This window comes from Prinia subflava, chromosome 26 (genome assembly GCF_021018805.1).
Source record: "Prinia subflava isolate CZ2003 ecotype Zambia chromosome 26, Cam_Psub_1.2, whole genome shotgun sequence".
NCBI classification, from domain to species: domain Eukaryota; kingdom Metazoa; phylum Chordata; class Aves; order Passeriformes; family Cisticolidae; genus Prinia; species Prinia subflava.
In genome coordinates this window covers 2,347,930-2,367,898 of record NC_086272.1, presented here as the reverse complement: position 1 = coordinate 2,367,898, position 19,969 = coordinate 2,347,930, and the positions used below count along the sequence as shown (strand labels likewise).

Here is a 19,969-nt window from a genome sequence, read left to right as displayed (position 1 = left end):
GAACTCACTGGGGGAAAGGAGGGAGCAGTTGTGAAATTTAAAAGTAGGTGGAGGAGAGAAATCTTCAGGGAAGGGCTGAGCTACACCTTGGGCAAGTTGATAAATGTCATTTGGGGTCATCCCAGATTGATTGCATTTCAGAAGTTCTTGATCAAGTTTAATTTTGGAGGGTGTGATGTTTTCCCTCGGAGATGTACACTCTGCAAACTTGAGCTGCATTGCCCAAGTGCTCAAGCAAGTCTCTGCTGCAGGTCACACCATTTCTTCTTTGGCTGATTCTGGCCTGGGGCTGAGCTCCAGCAGAGCCCTGGCAGAGCCCAGAGCAGCCTCAGCATCCGCAGAGCCCGGCTGCAAGGAGAGAAACCAGAACCCGCCCGTCAGCTGAAGGCTCCTGTCCCCCTTGTCCCAGTGCCCGCCGTGCCCAGGCCATGCTGGGCATGCCCAGAGCGGTGCCCAGAGCTGCCCATCATTGCTGCCCTTGGCAGCAGAACAGGAGGGCAGGACATGTGCCCAGCCTGCAGCCAGCCGTGGCACATCCACCTCCTCAGCAGCTGCCCATAGCAGGATGCTCCTGTGCTGGCTGCCATCTCCCAAAAGCTCTGATCCCACCCAGGCCAAGAAGACGGGACCCACCTGACGCCATCCGCCGCTGGAAGAAAAGCTGCTCCCAAACGATGTCCTCAGCCTTCTCCAAGGGCACGGCCCATCCACGGCACGGCTGGTCCCAAGCACTTCCCCATCCAGACTGGACACCACCTAGAACGCTTCCTTTAGAGAAACAAACAGGAAATTAACGAAAATAGACTACAGACAAAAAGGGAAAATGGCACAGTGGATACTGAGGGCTGTTGGCAGGGCCAGGACCCCACACCCATTTCACACCCACCCCAGCTCATGCCCCCCAGCCCTGCCAAAATGCAGCTTGGCAGCCCACTGAAAAATCAGTTGCTTCCACCCCAGCAAAAGGGGGAACCTTTGTTTCCCGGCCAGCCTGTGCAATGCCCAAATCTGGGAGCATCCCCCTGTGTGTGCACTCATCTGCAAATTCACTGTGGAGCCTGGCTTTGAAGAAGGTGCCAGAATCAAAGTCCATCATCTTCAGCTTTGTGGTGGCCTGGTCGAGGAAGAGGTTTTCATCCTTGATGTTGTCCTGGCTGTCTCCAGCAGCAGCAGCCCCACCTGGCACAGCTTCTCCAGGGGCTGCTTCTCTTTCCCTGGGAGTGAGACCAGGCTGTCAGTGTTCTGCCCAGGGCCCCAGCTGGCAGTGACCCAGGACAAGCCAAAGCAGCTGGAATGGCAGCCAGCAGTGCTGGGCAGAGCAGCTCAGCTCCAGCACAGGGGCTGTGTCTTCCCATCTGATGACCCCTGTGCAGTGACACAGGCAGGACAAAAAAGTCTGGGTTCTTTGCTACGGATTGCCAAGGCATGTGTGGAGCTGGAACTTACCAGGGCCCTGCATCGCTGTTTCTGTGGCTCTCTCCCTTCTTCTATGGCAGATGACTATCCTGCATCCAGGGATGACACAACAGGTCTTCTACTGAAGGCCGGTCCACATCCAGCATGGATAAACACCGCCGGATGACATCTTGGCACTCTGGAGAGAGAAACCAGAAACCGCCGGTCAGTTGGAGAAGGCTCCTGTCTGCCCCACTGTTCCCATTCTCAGGCCATGCTGCATTTGCTCAGAGCTGGGCCTAAACTTTCCCAGGAATTCCCTGTTTTGGAGGAAAGCAGGACAGCAGGACACGTGCCACCTCCTCAGCAGCTGCCACAGCCCACTGCTGTCTCCCAGCACTGGCATTTCCCCCGTGCCCAGACATGAGGATTCACCTTGAGAGAGCCGTGGTGGCAGCGAGAGCTGATGGTCCCAGCTGATCTTGTGGCCCCTCCTGAAAGGGTGCTCCCCACACACCATCTGGTGCAGCAGGATGCCCAGGGACCAGACGGTAGCTGGCTGTCCATAGTACCAGCCAAACTGGTTCCATTCCGGGGGGCTGTATGACGGTGTTCCTATGGAATACAGATGGAGTTCATCAGGGGGATGCTGCTGCTCCCAGAGCCTGGCCCCAGCATCCCTGGGCATGCAGGGGCTGCCCCAGTGGCACGTGGTGTGACCTGCTGCCCTCTGGCCAGCACCTGGGACTTGTGTACAAACTTAGGGTTGGAAAAGAAGCCACTGGTGTAGGAAGGTGGCAGTGGAAGCCCTGGCAAGGCCCAACCATGACAAGCAAAACCCACTCAGTGCTGGGCAAAAACCATGCCTTACTCGTCCCTGCCTGCATTGCCCCAAAAAACATTATGAACCCAAAGCAAACCAGGCAATCACAGCAGTCCAAGCCCTTTCTCACCTGCTCCCCAAACTGGCTGGTGCACATGTTCTGGCTCCCCTCTCAGCCACCCCCACCCACGGGTGCTTCTGTTGGGCTGGCTGCCCCAGCCCCAGCCCCAGTCCCAGGCAGAGTGGCTGGCAAAGGCTGCCAGCAGGGCTGGAAGCTGGTCCCCCCACCCACTTGCGTTCAAAAGCAGCTGGGCTGAAGACTCAGTGCCATGAGTGGCAGGGAACCCCAGTGCCACACCCAGGCTGGGCTGTGAGATGTTGGGCCAGGAGATGTCTGGAATGGGGAGAACACCCCTGCGATGGCTCACCTGCAAAGTGAGTATAGGCTGTGTCTTGTAGGTAGGTGCCACAGCCAAAATCGATCAATTTGGCCTGCCCGGTGGCCAGGTCAAGCAGGATGTTCCCTGGCTTGAGGTCGCGGTGCAGGACCCCGCAGCTGGTGCAGTGCCGCACGGCCTCCAGCACCTGGCGGAACAGCTCCCGCGCCACCTCCTCGCACAGGAACCGCCGTGCCCGAATGAAGTGCTGGAGGTCCTGAGAACGCTCCGGGCGCTCCATGATGATAATGATGTCTTTGGGGAGCTCCAGCCACTCCAGCAGCTGGACGACACCAGGGAAGCCAGTGGAGACCTTGTGCAGCAGCACGATCTCCAGTGGTGCGCTGGTGCCGTTGGGCTGTGGGAGGAGCACAATGTTGTCAGTGGGGCTGAGGCCGTGCCAGGGGTCAGGGACCCCTCAGCCAGCCCGGGATGCTCTGCACCCTTTGCTGGCCCCACGCCCGCTCTCCCTCCAGGCGTCCTGGCGGCTTCCACCCTGCCAGGCCTCAGCTCATCCCTGCCAGGCATGGCCCAGCTTCTCCTGCTGGCCCCGCTCACTCACCAGCTCACCCCAATGCCGGACACGGTTCCGTGGCACCCTTTTGATGGCCACCTGCAAGCCAAGGGGAGCAGCAGGCTGAGCTCACTGCCTGCCCTGCCCAGCCCCAGCCTCCTTCTCCTTCGCCCTCCTCCTCCTCCTGCGCCCCTTCCTCGTGCACCCACCACCGGCCCTGCCGCTCACCGGGGCACGGTCTGAGAGCCGTGTGGCCGCCCAGACGCTGCCGAAGCCGCCGTGGCCCAGCAGCGAACCCAGGCGGTACTGCTCCTGGAGGGCCTGCTGCGCCTTCCCTGCCGGCGAGACGCGGCTGTCAGCGCTCGGCCCGGGGCCAGGAACGGCCCCCGAGCGCCCCTCGAGCGGCCCGGGCTGGGCATCCCCAGGCATTTGCTCCTGGCAACGGGACAGCAGCGGCTCAGGGCCAGCGGCTGCGCTGCCAAGCGGAGGAGCTTGGGCTGGGGAAGCCGCAGTGGAGGCGGCAGGAGCGGCCGCGCCGCCTGTGTCCTCTGCGGGCCCAGGGACGAGCTGGGGCCGGTGCCGGTGCCGGTGCCGGGGCCGAGGCCGGGGCCGGGGCCGGGGCCGGGGCCGGGGCCGGGGCCGGGGCCGGGGCCGGGGCCGGGGCCGGGGCTGGGGCTGGGGCTGGGGCCGGGGCTGGGGCCGGGGCCGGGACTGGGCTCGGCACAGGCGCAGCCAAAGGCCAGCAATGCTGCCCCAGCCCCAGGCACTGATGCCCGCCCAGCAGCGCCATCGCCAGCACTGCCAGAGCCGGGCGAAGGCGAGACCGCGGCGGGACGCCCGGGGGCAGGGACGGGGCAGCCCCGCCCGGGGCCGGGGGTGGGCCCGAGGCATGGCCCGGCCCAGCAGGGGAGAGGGAGACTGGGTTGGGACGGGGACACTGGGAAAGGGAGAGGCTGCGGGACTGTGGGAGAGGGAGAGGGGAAGCACGGGTTGGTCAACAAAGCCGCTTTTTTCTTCTCTGCTTCTGCTGCTGCCGCTGCTGCCGCTGCTGCTGCTGCAACTGAAGCTCCAGGGCCGTTTGTCCCCTTGTCAGTTTTTTCCGTTGCCCCCTCTGCCTCGCACCGAGCCCTGCACTCCCCGGGGCAGCCCCTGAGCCTGTCCAAACACAGGAACTTCGCCGTTTTCAGTCAAGGCCCAGTCTTGACTCCTGCACAGTGACAGAGGAATCCCCTTGGCTGTTGCTGTGCATTGTCCCTGCTGAGGGTCAGACACTGTCACAGCACATTCCCTGAATGCAGAATTTGAACCTGACCCAAGCACTGCACTTGTGTCTCCGGCATTGCTTTCCAAGAAAAACGGGAAGGCAAACTGGATGTAGCTCATGGTATTTTACAGTGTCTAAATCTTGCCAAGTCTTGGATGTCAGAGGTGAGACCCATTTAGAATTAATGAGATGAAGAAGTAGTTTAAGATGGAAAGTGGGACAGAGAAATAAACAGAGGAAAATATCTTGGGTTGTTTCTTTCCACTTTCATTTCATTTCCGAAAAGCTGTTTCAGCTTTCCCAGAATCTTCTCCACAGTCCTGTCTGCTCTTTCCAAGAACCTTTCCTGGAGAACGAGTTGCACCATCTGTCACAAGATATCCCACCCATGCAGCTTCTCTTGACTTTCCACAACATGTGTGAAGCAGGAGTCTTGCAGCAAAGCAGGAGAAAGGTTTTGAGAACTTGACAACTTTTTCTTTCCTTTCCCCTTGTGGGCTGGGGAGTTGTGCCATTGGGAAGGTTTTCATTGTTCCTGTTCTACCCGAAGCAAACAGGGCAGGCTCCCAGGGGTACCTACTGGGAGTCTGTTATCGTCCACCCAAGCAGGAAGAAGAGGTGGACAACTTCTTCTCTAAGAAGCTGGAGAATGTTTCAGGATCACCAGCCCTTGTTCTCGTAGGTGACTTTAACCTACCAGACATCTGCTGGGAACTCAATACAGCGGCAAAGAGGCAGTGCAGGAAGGTTTTGGAGTGGATGGAGGAGAACTTTTTGTGACAGCGGATGAGTGAGGCCAGCAGGGGAGGGACTATGTTCGACCTGTTGTTTGCAAATAGAGAAAGGCTGGTGGGAGATGTGGTGCTTGGAGGCTGCTTGGGGCACAGGGATCATGAAATTACAGAGTTCTCAATATGTGGTGAATTCAGGAGGGACATCAAAAAGATTTTTACATTGGACTTCTGGAGGGCAGACTTTGGCCGTTTTAGGAGACTTATTCCACAAGTTCCTTGGGAAGGAGCCCTTAAAAACAGAGGAGTCCAGGAAAGGTGGGTGTGCTTCAATGCAGAGATCTTGAGGGCACAGGAACAGACTGTCCCTGTGTGCTGAAAGATGAGCTGACAAGGCAAACGTCCAGCCTGGATGGGCAAGGAGATTTCAGAGGAACTTAGGAATAAAAAGAGGATGTATCATTTTTGGAAGGAGGGTCAGGCCTTTCAGGAAGTATTTAAGGGAACATGTAGGAAAAAAATATTAGGGAGGCCAAAGCTCAGTTTGAAGTCATTTTGGCAACTTTTGTAAAGGATAATAAAATATGTTTTTACAAATAAATTAATGGCAAAAAGAAGGGTAGGACCAACCTTTGTTCTCTATTGGATGTGGGAGGGAACTTAGGAACTGCAGATGAGGAGAAGACAGAAGCGCTTAACGCCTTCTTTGGCTCAGTCTTTACTGGGAAGAAGGCTTGTCCTCAGGACAGCTGCCCTCCTGGGCTGGTAGATGGTGTCAGGGAGCAGAATGGTGCCCCTGTTATCCAGGAGGAGGCAGTCAGGGAACTGCTGAGCCACTTGGATGTTCAAAATCCATGGGCCCAGATGGGATCCAGCCCAGGGTGTTGAGGGAGCTGGCAGATGAGCTTGTGAAGCCACTCTCCATCATTTCCCAACAGTCCTGGCTCACTGGTGAGGTTCCAGAGGACTGGAGGTTGGCCAATGTGTTGTGTGACCCCTACACCCTAAGGGTAGAAAGGAGGATCCTGGTAATTATAGGCCAGTTTGATATGGGAAACATATCTAAAATTCAGAATTTTAGAAGCATTTAATGTGCTTAAGCAGATGGAGGGGAAGCAGAAATATACAGCTTATTTAGCAATCCTGTAAAAGCAGAAAAATTACTTGTAGCAGAACACATGAGGATTTAGTTGCTAGCTAAAGGCCATAGAGATAAGATGTATATTGTGTGTATTGTGAAAACTCAGTAAAGCAAGACTTAGGTATAGTGAAAACCCCATAAAGCAGAACCTGTGGCTTAAGAAATCAGAAAGAACCAGGCTCGTGGTTTTGGCCAGGACAAAGTGACCTGGGAGTTAGCCAAACCTTCACTGCACCTGCCCAGAGGAAGAGGTCAAACAGTGAACAACTGAGGAAGACCTCTTACTTCATCAGAAGACCCCAGCCTGCAACCACCAGGAGATGTGGCACCAGAGAAGGCTAATTATAATAGGAAGTGCAAGGACGCAGAGAGTGGGCAGAGAATGGGCGGGGAGGGAGGGGTTGTTTTGTGGGATCTGAGTGTATTTAAACCTTAAACCTGTCTCAACCAGGTACACAGGTATGGTGGAAAATCCCCCTTGTGTCCCAGATGGAAATAAAACATACCTGCTTTACAGTTTGAATTGTAAATCCTTATCCCACAGCTCAAGTCAGCCTGAACTCAGTACCCAGTAGGGTACTGCAGCAGCTTATACTGAGTGTCATCACACAGCACCTACAGGATGGCCAGGCTATCAGACCCGGCCAGCATGGGTTTAAGAACAGAAGGTCGTGTTTGACCAACCTGGTCTCCGTTTATGACCAGGTGACCCGCCGGGTGGGTGCGGGAAAGGCAGTGGATGTTGTGTACCTGGATTTCAGCAAGGCCTTGGACACTGTCTCCCACGGCACACTCCTGGAAAAGCTGGCAGCCCACAGCTTGGACAGGAGCACTCTGTGCTGGGTTAAGAACTGCCTGCATGGCTGGGCCCAGAGAGTGCTGGTGAAGGTTCTGCATCCAGCTGCTGGCACCAGTGGTGTTCCTCCGGGGTCTGTGCTGGGGCCAGTTCTGTTCAATATTTTTATTGACGACATGGATGAGGGGATTGAGTCTTTCATTAGTAAATTTGCAGCTGACACTAAGCTTGGACCATGTGTCCATCTGTTGGAGGGTAGGAGGGCTCTGCAGAGAGACCTGGAATGACTGGATAGATGGGCAGAGTCCAATAGGATGAAGCTTAATAAGTGCAAGTGCTGAGTCCTGCATTTTGGCCACAAAAACTTCCTGCAGCACTCCAGGCTGGGGACAGAGTGGCTGGACAGCAGCCAGGGAAGGGGACCTGGGGCACTGCTGGACAGCAGGCTGGACATGAGGCAGCAGTGTGGGCAGGTGGGCAAGAAGGCCAATGGCTCCTGGCCTGGATCAGGAATGGTGTGGCCAGCAGGAGCAGGGCAGTGTTTCTTCTCCTGTACTCGGCACTGGTGAGGCCGCACCTCGAGTGCCGTGTCCAGTTCTGGGCCCCCAATTTAGGAAGGACATTGAGACGCTTGAGCACGTCCAGGAGAGGGCAACAAGGCTGGTGAGGGGCTTGGAACAAAAACCCTGTTAAGAACGGCTGAGGGAGCTGTGGTTGTTTCGCCTGGAGGAAAGGAGACTCAGAGGTGAACTAATCGCTCTCTACAATTCCCTGAAGGGTAGCTGTAGTCAGGTGGGGTTTGGTCTCTTTCTCCAGACAGCAGCTGACACAACAAAAGGACACAGTCTTCAGCTGCCCCAAGGGAAATACAGGATGGATATTAGGAAGAAGTTTTTCACAGAGAGAGTGATAAAGTACTGGAATGGTCTGCCTGGAGAGGTGGTGAAGTCACCTTCCCTGGATGTGTTTAAAAAAAGATTGGATGAGGCACTCAGAGCCATGGTTTAGTTGAGGTGTTGGGGCATGGGTTGGATTTGATGCTCTTGAAGGTCTCATCCTACCCAGTCATTCTGTGAATTCTGTAAGAAATTTAGGCTCAGCTCTGGTGGCTCATTCCATCCTGGCTCAGGGCACAGCATCAGGAAGGTCTTTGCATTCCAAGGCTTTGCTGCAGCCAAAGAAATCTCCTGGCTCAGGGTCACCTTTCCTGCTCAGCCAGACCCAAGAGCGCCCCAGCAACAGCAGAGAATGGCAGCATTGCCATGGGCTGGCACAGCAGGGGGAGATTTCCCCCTTGAGAGTGGCTCATATTGCAGTTTTTGCATTCAGGCAGCTGCAGATCCCTCAGCTTTGGTTGCACAGCAGCTGGAAATGCAAGGGCAGGAGCTCTGTTCATGCCCAGCCACAGCAGGTGACAGCAAGGACAGGGCCTGGCAGCGTCACATTGGTAGGCAGCTCCTTCAACAAAAGCTGGGGGCTGGAACTTTGCGCAGAAAATACCCTGATGGTCTCTGCACCAGGCAAAAGGAACAAAGTTTCAGTTCTGGCCTCTCTAGGGAGCACCAAAATGATTCCTTTACAGAACAAGGTTGCATTGCCGGCTGTTCCCCAACCCCCAGAGGAGAGCCCAGGGGCCCAAGGAGCTGCGAGCGGGGACTCTGCAGGAGCCGGGACAGCGAGAGAGCCCGGGCTGAAGGTCAGCCCCGGGGCGGGCAGGGCCTGGGAGGGGGCACAGCCCGGGGGTCCCGCAGAGCCTCCCTGCTGCAAAGGCCCGGCTGGGACAGCGGGGCAGCTGCCGGGAGCCGTGTGCCAGGGCCGGGCCGCGGGTGGGTGTTCAAAGCGCCTCCAGGGGAGCAGCTTTTTGTCCCGGCCCGGGGGCATTCCCGCGGGGTCGGGGTCCCTGCGAAGGCGCCGGAGGGCAGGGTGGAAGGGGTTAGTTTGTGGGTTTGTTTGTGGATTATTTTTTGTGGGGGTTGATGGCTGGTTGGGATTTTATTGTTTTGGGAGGGGATACGGGCAATGTTTTTTTGTGAGATGCCCCCGGCAGTTTGAACCCCCTTGGGTGCGGGGAGCGCTGGCGCAGCCCCGGCACGGGCGGGGCGGCCCCGGGCGGGCTGTGGGAGCCGGGAGCGGCCGCCCGGGCCCGGAGCCGCCGCCTTGGGCCGGGAGCCCCCCGGGCAGAGCTCTGTGCTCGGGGCCCAGGCCCGGGCGGCCCGGGGAGCTCTCGGTGGCCCGTGGGCCCCGGCGCAGGTGGGTCCGTGTGGCCGGGCTCCCAGGGGAGCGGGGCGGCCCGGCCGTGGCCGTGCGGGGCCTGTTGGGGCTCGGGGGGCCGGGCTGGGCCGGGCAAAGGCTGAGGGAGAGCGGGGGAAGCGTTGGCACAGAGGCCCCGGGCTCCCCGTGCCCCCCTGGCCACGCAGCCGGGCTCGGGGGCCGCCTCGCTCAGACCCGGCCCCGGCTGCGGGGGTCCCCGGGGCCCTGGGGAGGGGGCGGCGGGGGCTGGCGGAGCTCTGTGCCCGGGGCTGGGCGCGGCTGCCCAGGGAGCGGGGGATGCAGGGTCCCCCCGTGGTGGGGCTTGCTCTGCCCGGCTCAGGGGCTGCACTGTCAGCCCAGAGACACGTGGGGATCGCCCGGTACCAGCAGCGCTGGGAGGGAAACCCGGGAATGGGGGGAGCAGAAACGGGCAGTGCGAGAGCTGGGGCTGTTCCAGAAGCCTGGACAGGTTGGGAGGAAGGACAAGGGGGCCCATGGATACCCCAGGACTCTGAAAGAGGGACCCTGGATAGTGCTGAGCCCAGGGACACCTGTGATCCCCAAGTGGTGAGCCCGGAGAAGGGGAACCTCGTGGATTCTCAGGAGCCACAGCAGCCCAGAGAGGGCCAACACCAATACAAACTTGACCCGGGGCAACACAGACAGGGGGGCCTCCAGGACCCCAAAGTGGAGAGATTGTGAAATACAAAGTTATGTTTCGTGTCAGGGAAATGAAGAAAATCTGTGTAATTGTAGTTGTAGAACACAGCAATGGGACAGTTATAAAGATGAGTTCTAATAAACAGCTGAGGAAAGCATAGAAGGAAGTTTTTGAATAAATCTTTTGCTTGCAATTATCTATTATAAGTCTCAAGCTATTCTGCAATGTGTCCTTTAATTATAACTTTAGAAGCTTGCTTTGTATTAAAGAATTTTAAACTGTAGTTTTAGAGTGCAAAAAGGTTTTTTTTAGACAAAAGAAGGAAATAAGGAGGGGGCTCAGGCTTCACACAAGGTGGGAAAACATCCTGGACATGAAGATATGACTTCAGCTCACTGATTTATGGCTCCTGGAGAGAGAAACTGGACATCACTATTGGAGATTGAAGGACTTGAAAATAGAGACGGGACCCCAACATCTGGAAGCCAGATCCCACCACCTGGAAAACATATCCTGGGAGTATTGAAATATCGGAATAGATCACAATGGTCTATAGAATTATACAGGACAATCTATAGATTTATGGCTGTTAGGTATTGAATTGTGACGTTAAAACTAGAAATGGAAACTGCTGAGAAAGTTTATGAATATGTATGAATATAGCAAATAAAATACCAGCAAGCCCAGCAATGGGTGTGCAGTTGGAAGGGAAAACCCCTACCACTGTACCCAGTGCTGCCTTTTGCTCACACTTTATCATGATAATTAATTAATTATTAAATTGCTGCTTGATATATTGGCCGTGTCAAGCGTCTTATTTTTAACAATTTGGTGGAGAATGCGGGCACCTCCAATCCATTGAGGGAGGCCCCTGATCTCGGGGAGGTGCCCCACCTTGCAGGCTTTTGCCTCAGGTGGCCCTGAGTGACTGGGGAATCTTTCAGGGAGAAGGAGATCCTCGAGGTAAATTGTGAGCAAAGGAACTGTGAGCTCCCGGATAAAGCTGCAGTGAAATTCACCTGTAATAACTCGTGCACAGAGACCCAGGCGAGAAAAGGAGGCTGTAAGTATCGCTTGGTTAGGTGGGCTAAGAACGGGTACACACGTGTGAGAGTGTGAGTGGTGTGTGTGTGAGACGTGGTCTGACCACGAAGTGATTGTGGAGTTCTTCTAACCTCGGTTCCGTGTCTCCGCGAGGGGAGCGGCAGGTGAAGGAACAAAGCAAGTGTTGGTAAAGGGAATTCTTTCATATAAAAAGGTCGGGGGCGGGATGCGGCAATAGTTGGGGAGGATTTCTTTACAGTAAATCAGAGGCGGGAAGCGGTATTGGTTGAAGGGACTTTTTATTAAAGAAATCCTAGACAAGTGAGAAAACAGGAAGACCTTTCATTACTGAAGTCAGAAAGAGTGTGGTCGAGGCAAGTGAGGGAATACCCGTTCCTTAGGGTGGGTCAATGCCAAGGCAAGGACCCAGGGGTTGGTATAAACCAACAGGCAAATAGAAGTACTAAAGGTACTGGGAAAGGAGGGAGCTTTTTACCAGATATACCACAGGACAGTCCCCTGGGGTTAATGTTAAAATTCTGGGATGAATGTGAATCCAGGAAAGGAAAAAGTAAAGAGAAAATGATAAAATACTGTATGATGGAATGGACTAAAGAAATGACACGACCTGATAATTTGTACTGGCCAATGTACGGGTCATCTGAGGGGTGGATCTGTCAGGCCCTGAATGCCTGTGTAAATAAAAAGGATCCAATTAACCAAGAGAGTGATTATGCTGCTTTATGGCACAAGTCCTGGCCTTCTCCCCTGTATGCTTTAAAAACCAAAAAGGAGAAGAATCCATGAGGCCACTTACACAACCTCCCCCCTTATCTACCACAACCAGCTGCCCCGCCAGAGGTGCCTAACCCAGCACCTCAAGCCCCTATGGCACCGCTTGCACCTCAAGCCCCTGTGGCTCTGCCTCGTCCTCCAGATTCAGCACCTGCACATAGAAGCAGGGAGACAGTTCGGGCAGAAAGGCGCAAGGACAGTGATGATGAGAGCAAAAGGGACCAGTTGTATCCATTAAGGAAGGTACTGATAGCAAGATACCAAGGGGGGAAGGGGAGGACAGCTATTAGATATGTATTAGTACCACTGACCACTGGGGATGTGAGAGCCCTTAAAAAGGAAATGGGGATGTCTGATAAACTAGATCAGTTCCTGGGGCCCAAGAAGCCACAATTAAGCTATTAAACTTCTTAGAGAAAAAGGGTTTGAAAGCTTCAATGTCCAAGTTGCAATTTGTAGAAGCGCAAATGAAGTATTTGGGTCATTAGTTAAGTAAAAGAACAAAGAAACTGGACCCCGAATGAGTATCGGGCATACTTGCCTTACCTTCTCCCAGAACAAAGGGAGAGATAAGACAGCTGGTAAAGCTATTAAAGTATTGTAGGCAGTAGATAAAAAAGTATATTCAAAAAGCAAAATTTTTATATCAGAAGTTAACTGGAGAACAGATTCATGATTTTGTAGAGTTAATTGAATTACAAACTAAAGTAAGACCAGATTTAACTGAAATAAAAAAAAATAAAATTATCTGAAGGGGAGAAATATTTCATCAATAGCTCCTCCAAAGTATTAGAAAGGAAGCAGAGGTCAGGATATGCAATTGTAAAGGGAGGAAACATGTTGACAGTAGAAAGGAAAAGGTTAAGTTCCTGCTGGCCCGCACAAGCCCGGGAGTTATATGCGTTATACCAGGCTTTAGAACTGTTAAAAGACAAAGTGGAGACTATTTATACAAAGTATACTTTTAGAATTGTACATACTTTTAGGAAGATTTGGAAAGAGAGAAGTTTGATCAATACCCAAAGAAAATGGTTGATCTATCAAGAATTAATACTTAAAGTGCTTGTATCATGAAAAAGACCAGAAAAAAAAATAGCTGTTACACATGTAAAAGGTCACCAAAGAAGCACAAGCTATTTAGCAAGAGGAAATGACATAGCTGACCAAGCTGCAAAAAGAGGCAGCTTTTGAATTGAAAGAAACAATTCAGTTGAATATTATAACAAAAGTTCAAAGAGAAGTCCAAAAAAATTTTATAGCTCCCAAGAAGCTATAAAGAAATTAGATACTAAGAAAGAACAAAGAAAAGGAGTACTCTTAGATAGGTAGGAAATTTTGTCCAAAGCCTATGCACAAAAGATTTTGAGCCAATTACATCAGCATAGTCATTGAAGAACCAGAGCCTTGTGTGATCATTTTTTTAAAATATAATGGGTGTATTGGGATTTTTTTGAAATAGCAAAGCAAGTAACGCAGAGGCGTGTTACTTGTCAGAGAGTCAACAAAAAGGTAATGAGGCAAACTTCAACGGGGGGGGGGCGGTAAGAAAATAGCCTATAGACCTTTTGAAAGAGTTCAGGTGGATTATGCTGAGCTTCCAAATGTCAGTAAGTGGAAGTATCTGTTAGTAGTAGTAGATCAACTAATTCACTGGGTAGAAGCTTACCCAGCTTTAAGGGCCACGGCCAAATTTGTAATTAAAATACTATTAGAACAAATTATTCCCCAATTTGGGGTTATTCGAGCCAGTGATTCTGATTAAGGCTCCCATTTTACCTCTAGTGTCATCAAAGGGGTAACACAAGCCATGGGTATTTCCTGAGAATACCATACCCCCTTGGCACCCTCAGAGCTCTGTGAAGGTAGAAAAGAAGGACCAAACTATAAAACAGCATTTAACCAAATTAATGACTGAAACCAGAATGTCCTGAAAAAATGTTTACCTTTAGCATTGCTTAATATAAGAACACTTCCTAATGCAGATACTGGGCTATCAGCATACGAAATGCTTTATGGAATGTCATATTCCCAGGAGATACCCCAAACATCAGTAATAGTTGAAGATATGACTATTCAGAAAATATATCCAAACAATTAGACAACATGTATTAGAGTTGAGAGAAAAGGAATATTGGCTCAATCTACCCCTCTAGGATTTAGCATACATAAAATAAAACCAAGTGATTGAGTGCTGGTTAAAAGCTGCAAAGAGGAGACCTTATCTTCTAAATGGGAAGGCCCATTTTTAACCCCTTAACCACTGATACAGCCATCTGGACTGCAGAGAAAGGCTGGACCCACACATCACGATTAAAGGACCAGTGGGACCAACCAACAGAGGCACCGGCCGAGCTTCAGTGGAAAATCTCATCTGCTCCTAGAGAACTGAAAATAAGACTTAAAAAGGATTGATGCATGTTTCAGAAACTCTTGTACCTGAGGTTTCAGAATCAAAACCTTCCAAGGAAAGTGAAATGTCCTACCCAAAACTGTAAATGTTTTCCCTGGGGTTGTTTCAGGTGCATTGAGTGTCAGAAATTGTGGTATACAAACTTGGTGGGGGCAAGGATCCCTAGTACCCTTTGCTGGAGTTGTAGGGATGAGAGAGAAAGAGACAGATAGAACACTAAGGGCTGCAGTAGAGAAAGGATACATCAAAGTAGGTGATAAGGATTGGTGGGAGACCTGGTTGCACGGGACACGGGCTGAGATCGATCTGCAGGAAGAAGCAAAAGCAAAATTGGAAAGAATTGAGTGTGATTACAACAATTGGATACCAGATGGATACCAAATTGAAATAAGGGAGTGGCACAGAGCTAAGCTTCAGTGGGCCTGGCAACAATTCACAGGTAAGAATAAATAGAGGGCAAGACCAGATTGACCTCTGCCTTTGCCACCAAGAAGATGAAATTCCCAACTGTTGGCAGGAACCCAATAGGTTGGAGGGGTGGAAAGGCATGTCATACTGGACCTCTCATCATACACCTGATCATGTGCGTAAGCATTGCCATGGCAATTGACAATTGTCACCCGTGTCACCAGGCGGTGAAATGGAGAGGAGTCACAACGGTATCCTTTGTTGGTCACACCCATATAAACAAAGGTGGTTATGATGAAAGTCAGTTAAGGGTTTGTGAAAAGCAAGGAAGAGAATTTTGGATGGCAAGGAATTTAGGAGCAAGAGGAGGAGCTGGCTGTAATTACCAGACACGTCCAAGAAGAGAAGAATATATATGTTTTACCAAAGCAAGTATGTGGGGATACACTGATGGGGGAGGAGTTTAATATGGGGAGAATTTAGTGCAGAAAGCAGTAGAAGGGTTGAAAACCCACTCTGAATCTAAAGTTGCTTCCCCAAATTTGTATGAGAAATTAAAGAAACAGCTGCCAGAGTTAGACCTTTCCACTTTTAGAGAATTTGTTTATGGATTTAATGCAATGAATTGTAATAGAATTAAATATTTCCAAGTGCTGGATTTGTGGTGGGACCCAAATGACAGGGCAATAGCCTTAGAGAGGAGAAGGGTTAGAAGTAGCACAAATTTTAAAGTAGAAGCGAACAGGAATTACAAAACCTGAAGAGCGGACAGAAGGATGGGTATTGACAAATGTAGTGATAGGCCAAGAATGCATAGCCAAGAAAGGGAAAGCTTTTGGGACAAAGGTAGGGGAAACCCCTTGCAGGAAAATGTATACCACAAATTTCTCTAAAATCGGTGGTAGCCACAAAACCCTGAAGGATATTTAAGTAACAAACAAATGCCTGTTCAACAATAGAATTCTATCCTTCAAGCTCCATGGTGAGACCAGTTGTTTGGAGGGGGGGCTTGGTGGAAGAAAATAGTATTTATAATATTGTGTTCATTGACTGGACTGTTGTTTTTACCTTGCTTAATTCCATGCTTTGTTCAGCTTATCCACTCTGTAATACAAGGTATGCAGGTCGCTGTGATGCCTGTAGACCCTGAACTAGCTACAGGGGAATTTAGCCATTTTGAGAAAACATCTAAAATATCCAAAATAATGAAACTGAAGAAAAAGGACAAAGAAGGAAAAGTTTCTGAAGTTTTGGCCAGATTCGAAACCCAGACACGAATAAGTAAGATAAATAAAAATTTATACAAGCAGAGTGGGGACTGTGAAATACAAAGTTATGTTTCGTGTCAGGGAAATGAAGAAAATCTGTGTAATTGTAGTTGTAGAACACAGCAATGGGACAGTTATAAAAGATGAGTTCTAATAAACAGCTGAGGAAAGCATAGAAGGAAGTTTTTGAATAAATCTTTTGCTTGCAATTATCTATTATAAGTCTCAAGCTATTCTGCAATAAGTGTCCTTTAATTATAACTTTAGAAGCTTGCTATGTATAAAGAATTTTAAACTGTAGTTTTAGAGTGCAAAAAGGTTTTTTTTAGACAAAAGAAGGAAATAAGGAGGGGGCTCAGGCTTCACACAAGGTGGGAAAACATCCTGGACATGAAGATATGACTTCAGCTCACTGATTTATGGCTCCTGGAGAGAGAAGCTGGACATCACTATTGGAGATTGAAGGACTTGAAAATAGAGATGGGACCCCCACATCTGGAAGCCAGATCCCACCACCTGGAAAAACATATCCTGGAAGTACATCCTGGAGTATTGAAATATCGGAATAGATCACAATGGTCTATAGAATTATACAGGACAATCTATAGATTTATGGCTGTTAGGTATTGAATTGTGACGTTAAAACTAGAAATGGAAACTGCTGAGAAAGTTTATGAATATGTATGAATATAGCAAATAAAATACCAGCAAGCCCAGCAATGGGTGTGCAGTTGGAAGGGAAAACCCCTACCACTGTACCCAGCGCTGCCTTTTGCTCACACTTTATCATGATAATTAATTAATTATTAAATTGCTGCTTGATAAATTGGCCGTGTCAAGCGTCTTATTTTTAACAGGGGGAGCCCCCGGGAGCCCCCGGGGATGGGCGGGGGGCTCGGGGCTCCCCCCAGGGCAGACCCGGCCGTGCCGTCCCCCTGCCCCCCGAGCCCAAACTCCGCTCCCGGGGGTGCCTGGCTGCCAGGGGTGGCACAGGGGGGTGGGAGTGGGGAGCGCTGGGCGCTGCGGGGGCAGCTGCAAGCCAGAGGTGTTTCCCATTGCTTTTTCTCTCTGACACCGCTTTCCTATTTCTCTACCACACACTTCTTGTTCAATGAGAGAAACGAAGCACACTCCTCTTAAACTGTTAAGCGTTTTAATAAATGATAATAAGGATGCACAGTGTCCCCAAGCCCCCTACCCATCCCTGGCGGGGTCTCCCCACCCAAACGCCGGTGCTGCAGCGGCCGCGGTCCGGGGAAATCGGGGGAAGGGGGGTCGTGCTGGTGGTGGAGGAGGAGGAGGAGGAGCCGGAATAGGAAAAGAGCGACGGAGTTCGACGAGCGGCTCGCAGAGCGCACCGCACCTCCGGCCCCCGCAGCATTGCCGGTGACCAGGGAGAGGGAGCTGACCCCAAATCTGTCCGGGGGTCCCCGAGAGGTTGGGGGTTTGGTTTTGTTTTTTTTTTTGGGGGGGTGGGTTTTTGCAATGGCGTTGGGAGCTAAGAGATTCCAGAATCGCGCCGCAAATATCTTTGCATGTTCCTGGGAGGTTTGGGGGAGGAGATGGGGATATTTTCAGATCTTGCAGGAGTGCAAAGCTGAGCCGTAGTTGCCCCTGGGGGGATTTTGGGGTCCCACGAAGCGATCGCGCGGTGCCGGCGGGGCGGGACGTTGGTTTTGGGGATCCCGGGAGAGGCGGGGATGAAGGGCGGGAGGCCCGGAGTGGGGAGCGGGGCGATGGCAGAGCTGGGGCACCTCCGGCAGCCTGGAGGGGTGGTGGAGGCTGGAGATGAGGGGGGTCCGGGCCCCCCGAGCCTGCAAGTGTTGTCGGGGAGTGGGGGAGTGGGGGAAGAAGCGCTGAGTGGCTGGAGTGGGGGAATGCTGAGGAAGGGGACCCTGGGACAGCTGGGAGCCGAGTCAGAATCAGGGCAGGATGAGCCCTGGCAGCCCCAAAACCCCCTGAGCGAGCCGAAGCAGGAGGCGGGAGAGGGGGGATGCCCAGGACCCACGGGCCCCCCAGCAGCTCTGAGAAGAGGGACCCCCATAACCCCAAAGGAAGGACACTGGAAACAGGGAAGCCCTGAGAGAGTGTTTTTGAACTCCTTCTCGATTTTTGGAGGATTTTATGGACACCAGACATGCGGTGACTTCTGGAGATGGACTTGAACAGCAGGAACTTCAAAGCCAATGCACTCACAGAATGTCTTTCCCACACCAGGAATTCCCAGTGCCAGACTTTGGCTGGGTAGAGGAGAAGGCTGTGAGGAAGAGGAGGATGCCCCAGGACCCCCAGGCAGGTGAGGAGGAAGTCAGTGCCCCTTTGCCCCTCTCTCCTGCTCCATCTCCCAGCCCAGCCTGGCCCCGGCTGCAGGACAACCCCGCTGCCGACGCCGTCCTGCCGGGGATGCACTGGGGGGATCTCCTTGGCCTTCCCTCTGGCACGGAGGCAAATCCCATCCTGTCCTTGTCCTTCCTCCCCCAGACAAGGAGGCCAGGGAGGACAAATCCCCTCAGCAGAACCTCGTGGAAGAGGCTGTTTTGAGCGGCCCCATGGCACAGGAATGCAACGGGGAGGAAAAGGCACAGAGATCCCGCCCGAGGAGGGGCTCCAAACCCATGCCAGGGTGCTCCGAGGAGGAAGGACCCACCCTGTGCCAGGAAGGCAGCCAGAGATGTGGCCAGAGCTCTGAGCTGGTGGTGCATGAACAGCTTCACAATGGCAAGAAGCTGCACCAGTGCTCGGAATGTTGGAAGAGTTTCTACACAAACTCTGGCCTGCTCCGGCACCAGAAGATCCACACTGGGGAACGGCGCTACGAGTGTGGGAAATGTGGGAAGCGCTTCAGAGACACCTCTGGCCTGATGATCCACCAGAGAGTCCACACTGGGGAACGGCCCTATGAGTGTGGGGAGTGTGGGAAGAGCTTCACTCAAAGCTCCCACCTGATGATCCACCAGAGGAACCACACTGGGGAACGGCCCTATGAGTGTGGGGAATGTGGGAAGAGCTTCACTACCAGCACTAGCCTGATCATCCACCACAGGAGCCACACTGGGGAACGGCCCTATGAGTGTGGGGAGTGTGGGAAGAGCTTTGCATGCTGCACCAGCCTGATCCGCCACAAGAGGATCCACACTGGGGAACGGCCCTATCAGTGTGTGGAGTGTGGGAAGGGCTTCACTAGGAGCTCCTCCCTGATCGTCCACCAGAGGGTTCACACTGGGGAACGGCCCTATGAGTGTGGGGAGTGTGGGAAGAGCTTCGCTGTCCGGTCCAGCCTGCTTGTCCACCGGCAGATGCACAGCGGAGAGAGGCCTTAACAGCGTTTTGAGTGTGGGAAGAGCTTCTCCCAGAGCTGTGCCGTGGCCCAAGAGCAATGGAGGCAGCAGGAAGGGAAGCCCTGCAAGTGCCCCGCGTGCGGGAAGAGCTTTGTGCACTGCTCCAACTCCATCCCCCGTTGGAGGAGCCCATTGGATGATCCCCAGTGAGCCCCGTTGGGCAGAGCCTTGGGGATCCACGGTCCTGGTGATCCATGGTGGGAAGACAGCTGGCTGGTGGTCTTCACATCTTCCTGGGCCCCTGGGGGCACCTGGGCGCAGCAGGACAAAAATCTATTGGGATGCAGACCAGCATCAGGAATTCATTTGGGATAGTGAATTTTTTTACTTTTGACCTCAAGAAATCCCACCTTTTGCATCCTATTGTTTCTTCTCTAAGCATCAAGGAATACTGGGATGTCTTAAGAGTCTTTTCCAACCTAAATCATTCCATGATTCTAATTCTTTCTGACCCTTCCACAGGCATCTTCCAGAACCAAATGGTGACTGAGTGGGACAAAAAATGAAGATTTTGGAGACAATGGAGTGGAAACTCCTCTAAAAAGGTTTCTTTCCAGCCACCCAAGCACATGGATACTCAGCCAGCATGGACACATAAATCCTTTTATTTTGACCTTGATTTTCTTTCGTTGTTCATTGTTCATTGTTCTTCATCCTTTCACCCAACACTGGGGTAAAAATAAAAACCTTGATC

The 19,969-nt window shown here is 52.3% G+C and overlaps 1 protein-coding gene and 1 long non-coding RNA gene across 2 annotated transcripts; both read left to right on the top strand.

Moving 5' to 3' along the window:
• Positions 1-17,261: 17,261 nt before the first annotated feature.
• On the top strand, positions 17,262-19,965 carry LOC134562142 (uncharacterized). Its single transcript, XR_010083095.1, has 3 exons — positions 17,262-17,374; positions 18,155-18,233; positions 19,738-19,965. It is a non-coding gene; the product is annotated as an uncharacterized LOC134562142 (long non-coding RNA).
• On the top strand, positions 18,423-19,744 carry LOC134562085 (zinc finger protein 239-like). The gene has a single exon (XM_063419543.1). The coding sequence runs from the start codon at positions 18,487-18,489 to the stop codon at positions 19,255-19,257; it is 771 nt and encodes a 256-aa protein (XP_063275613.1). The 5' UTR covers positions 18,423-18,486; the 3' UTR covers positions 19,258-19,744.
• Positions 19,966-19,969: the final 4 nt, after the last annotated feature.

Bases quoted from the DNA above. Each gene is read 5' to 3' on its own strand.
- LOC134562085 (XM_063419543.1), top strand. From the start codon at position 18,487: ATGGCACAGGAATGCAACGGGGAGGAAAAGGCACAGAGATCCCGCCCG.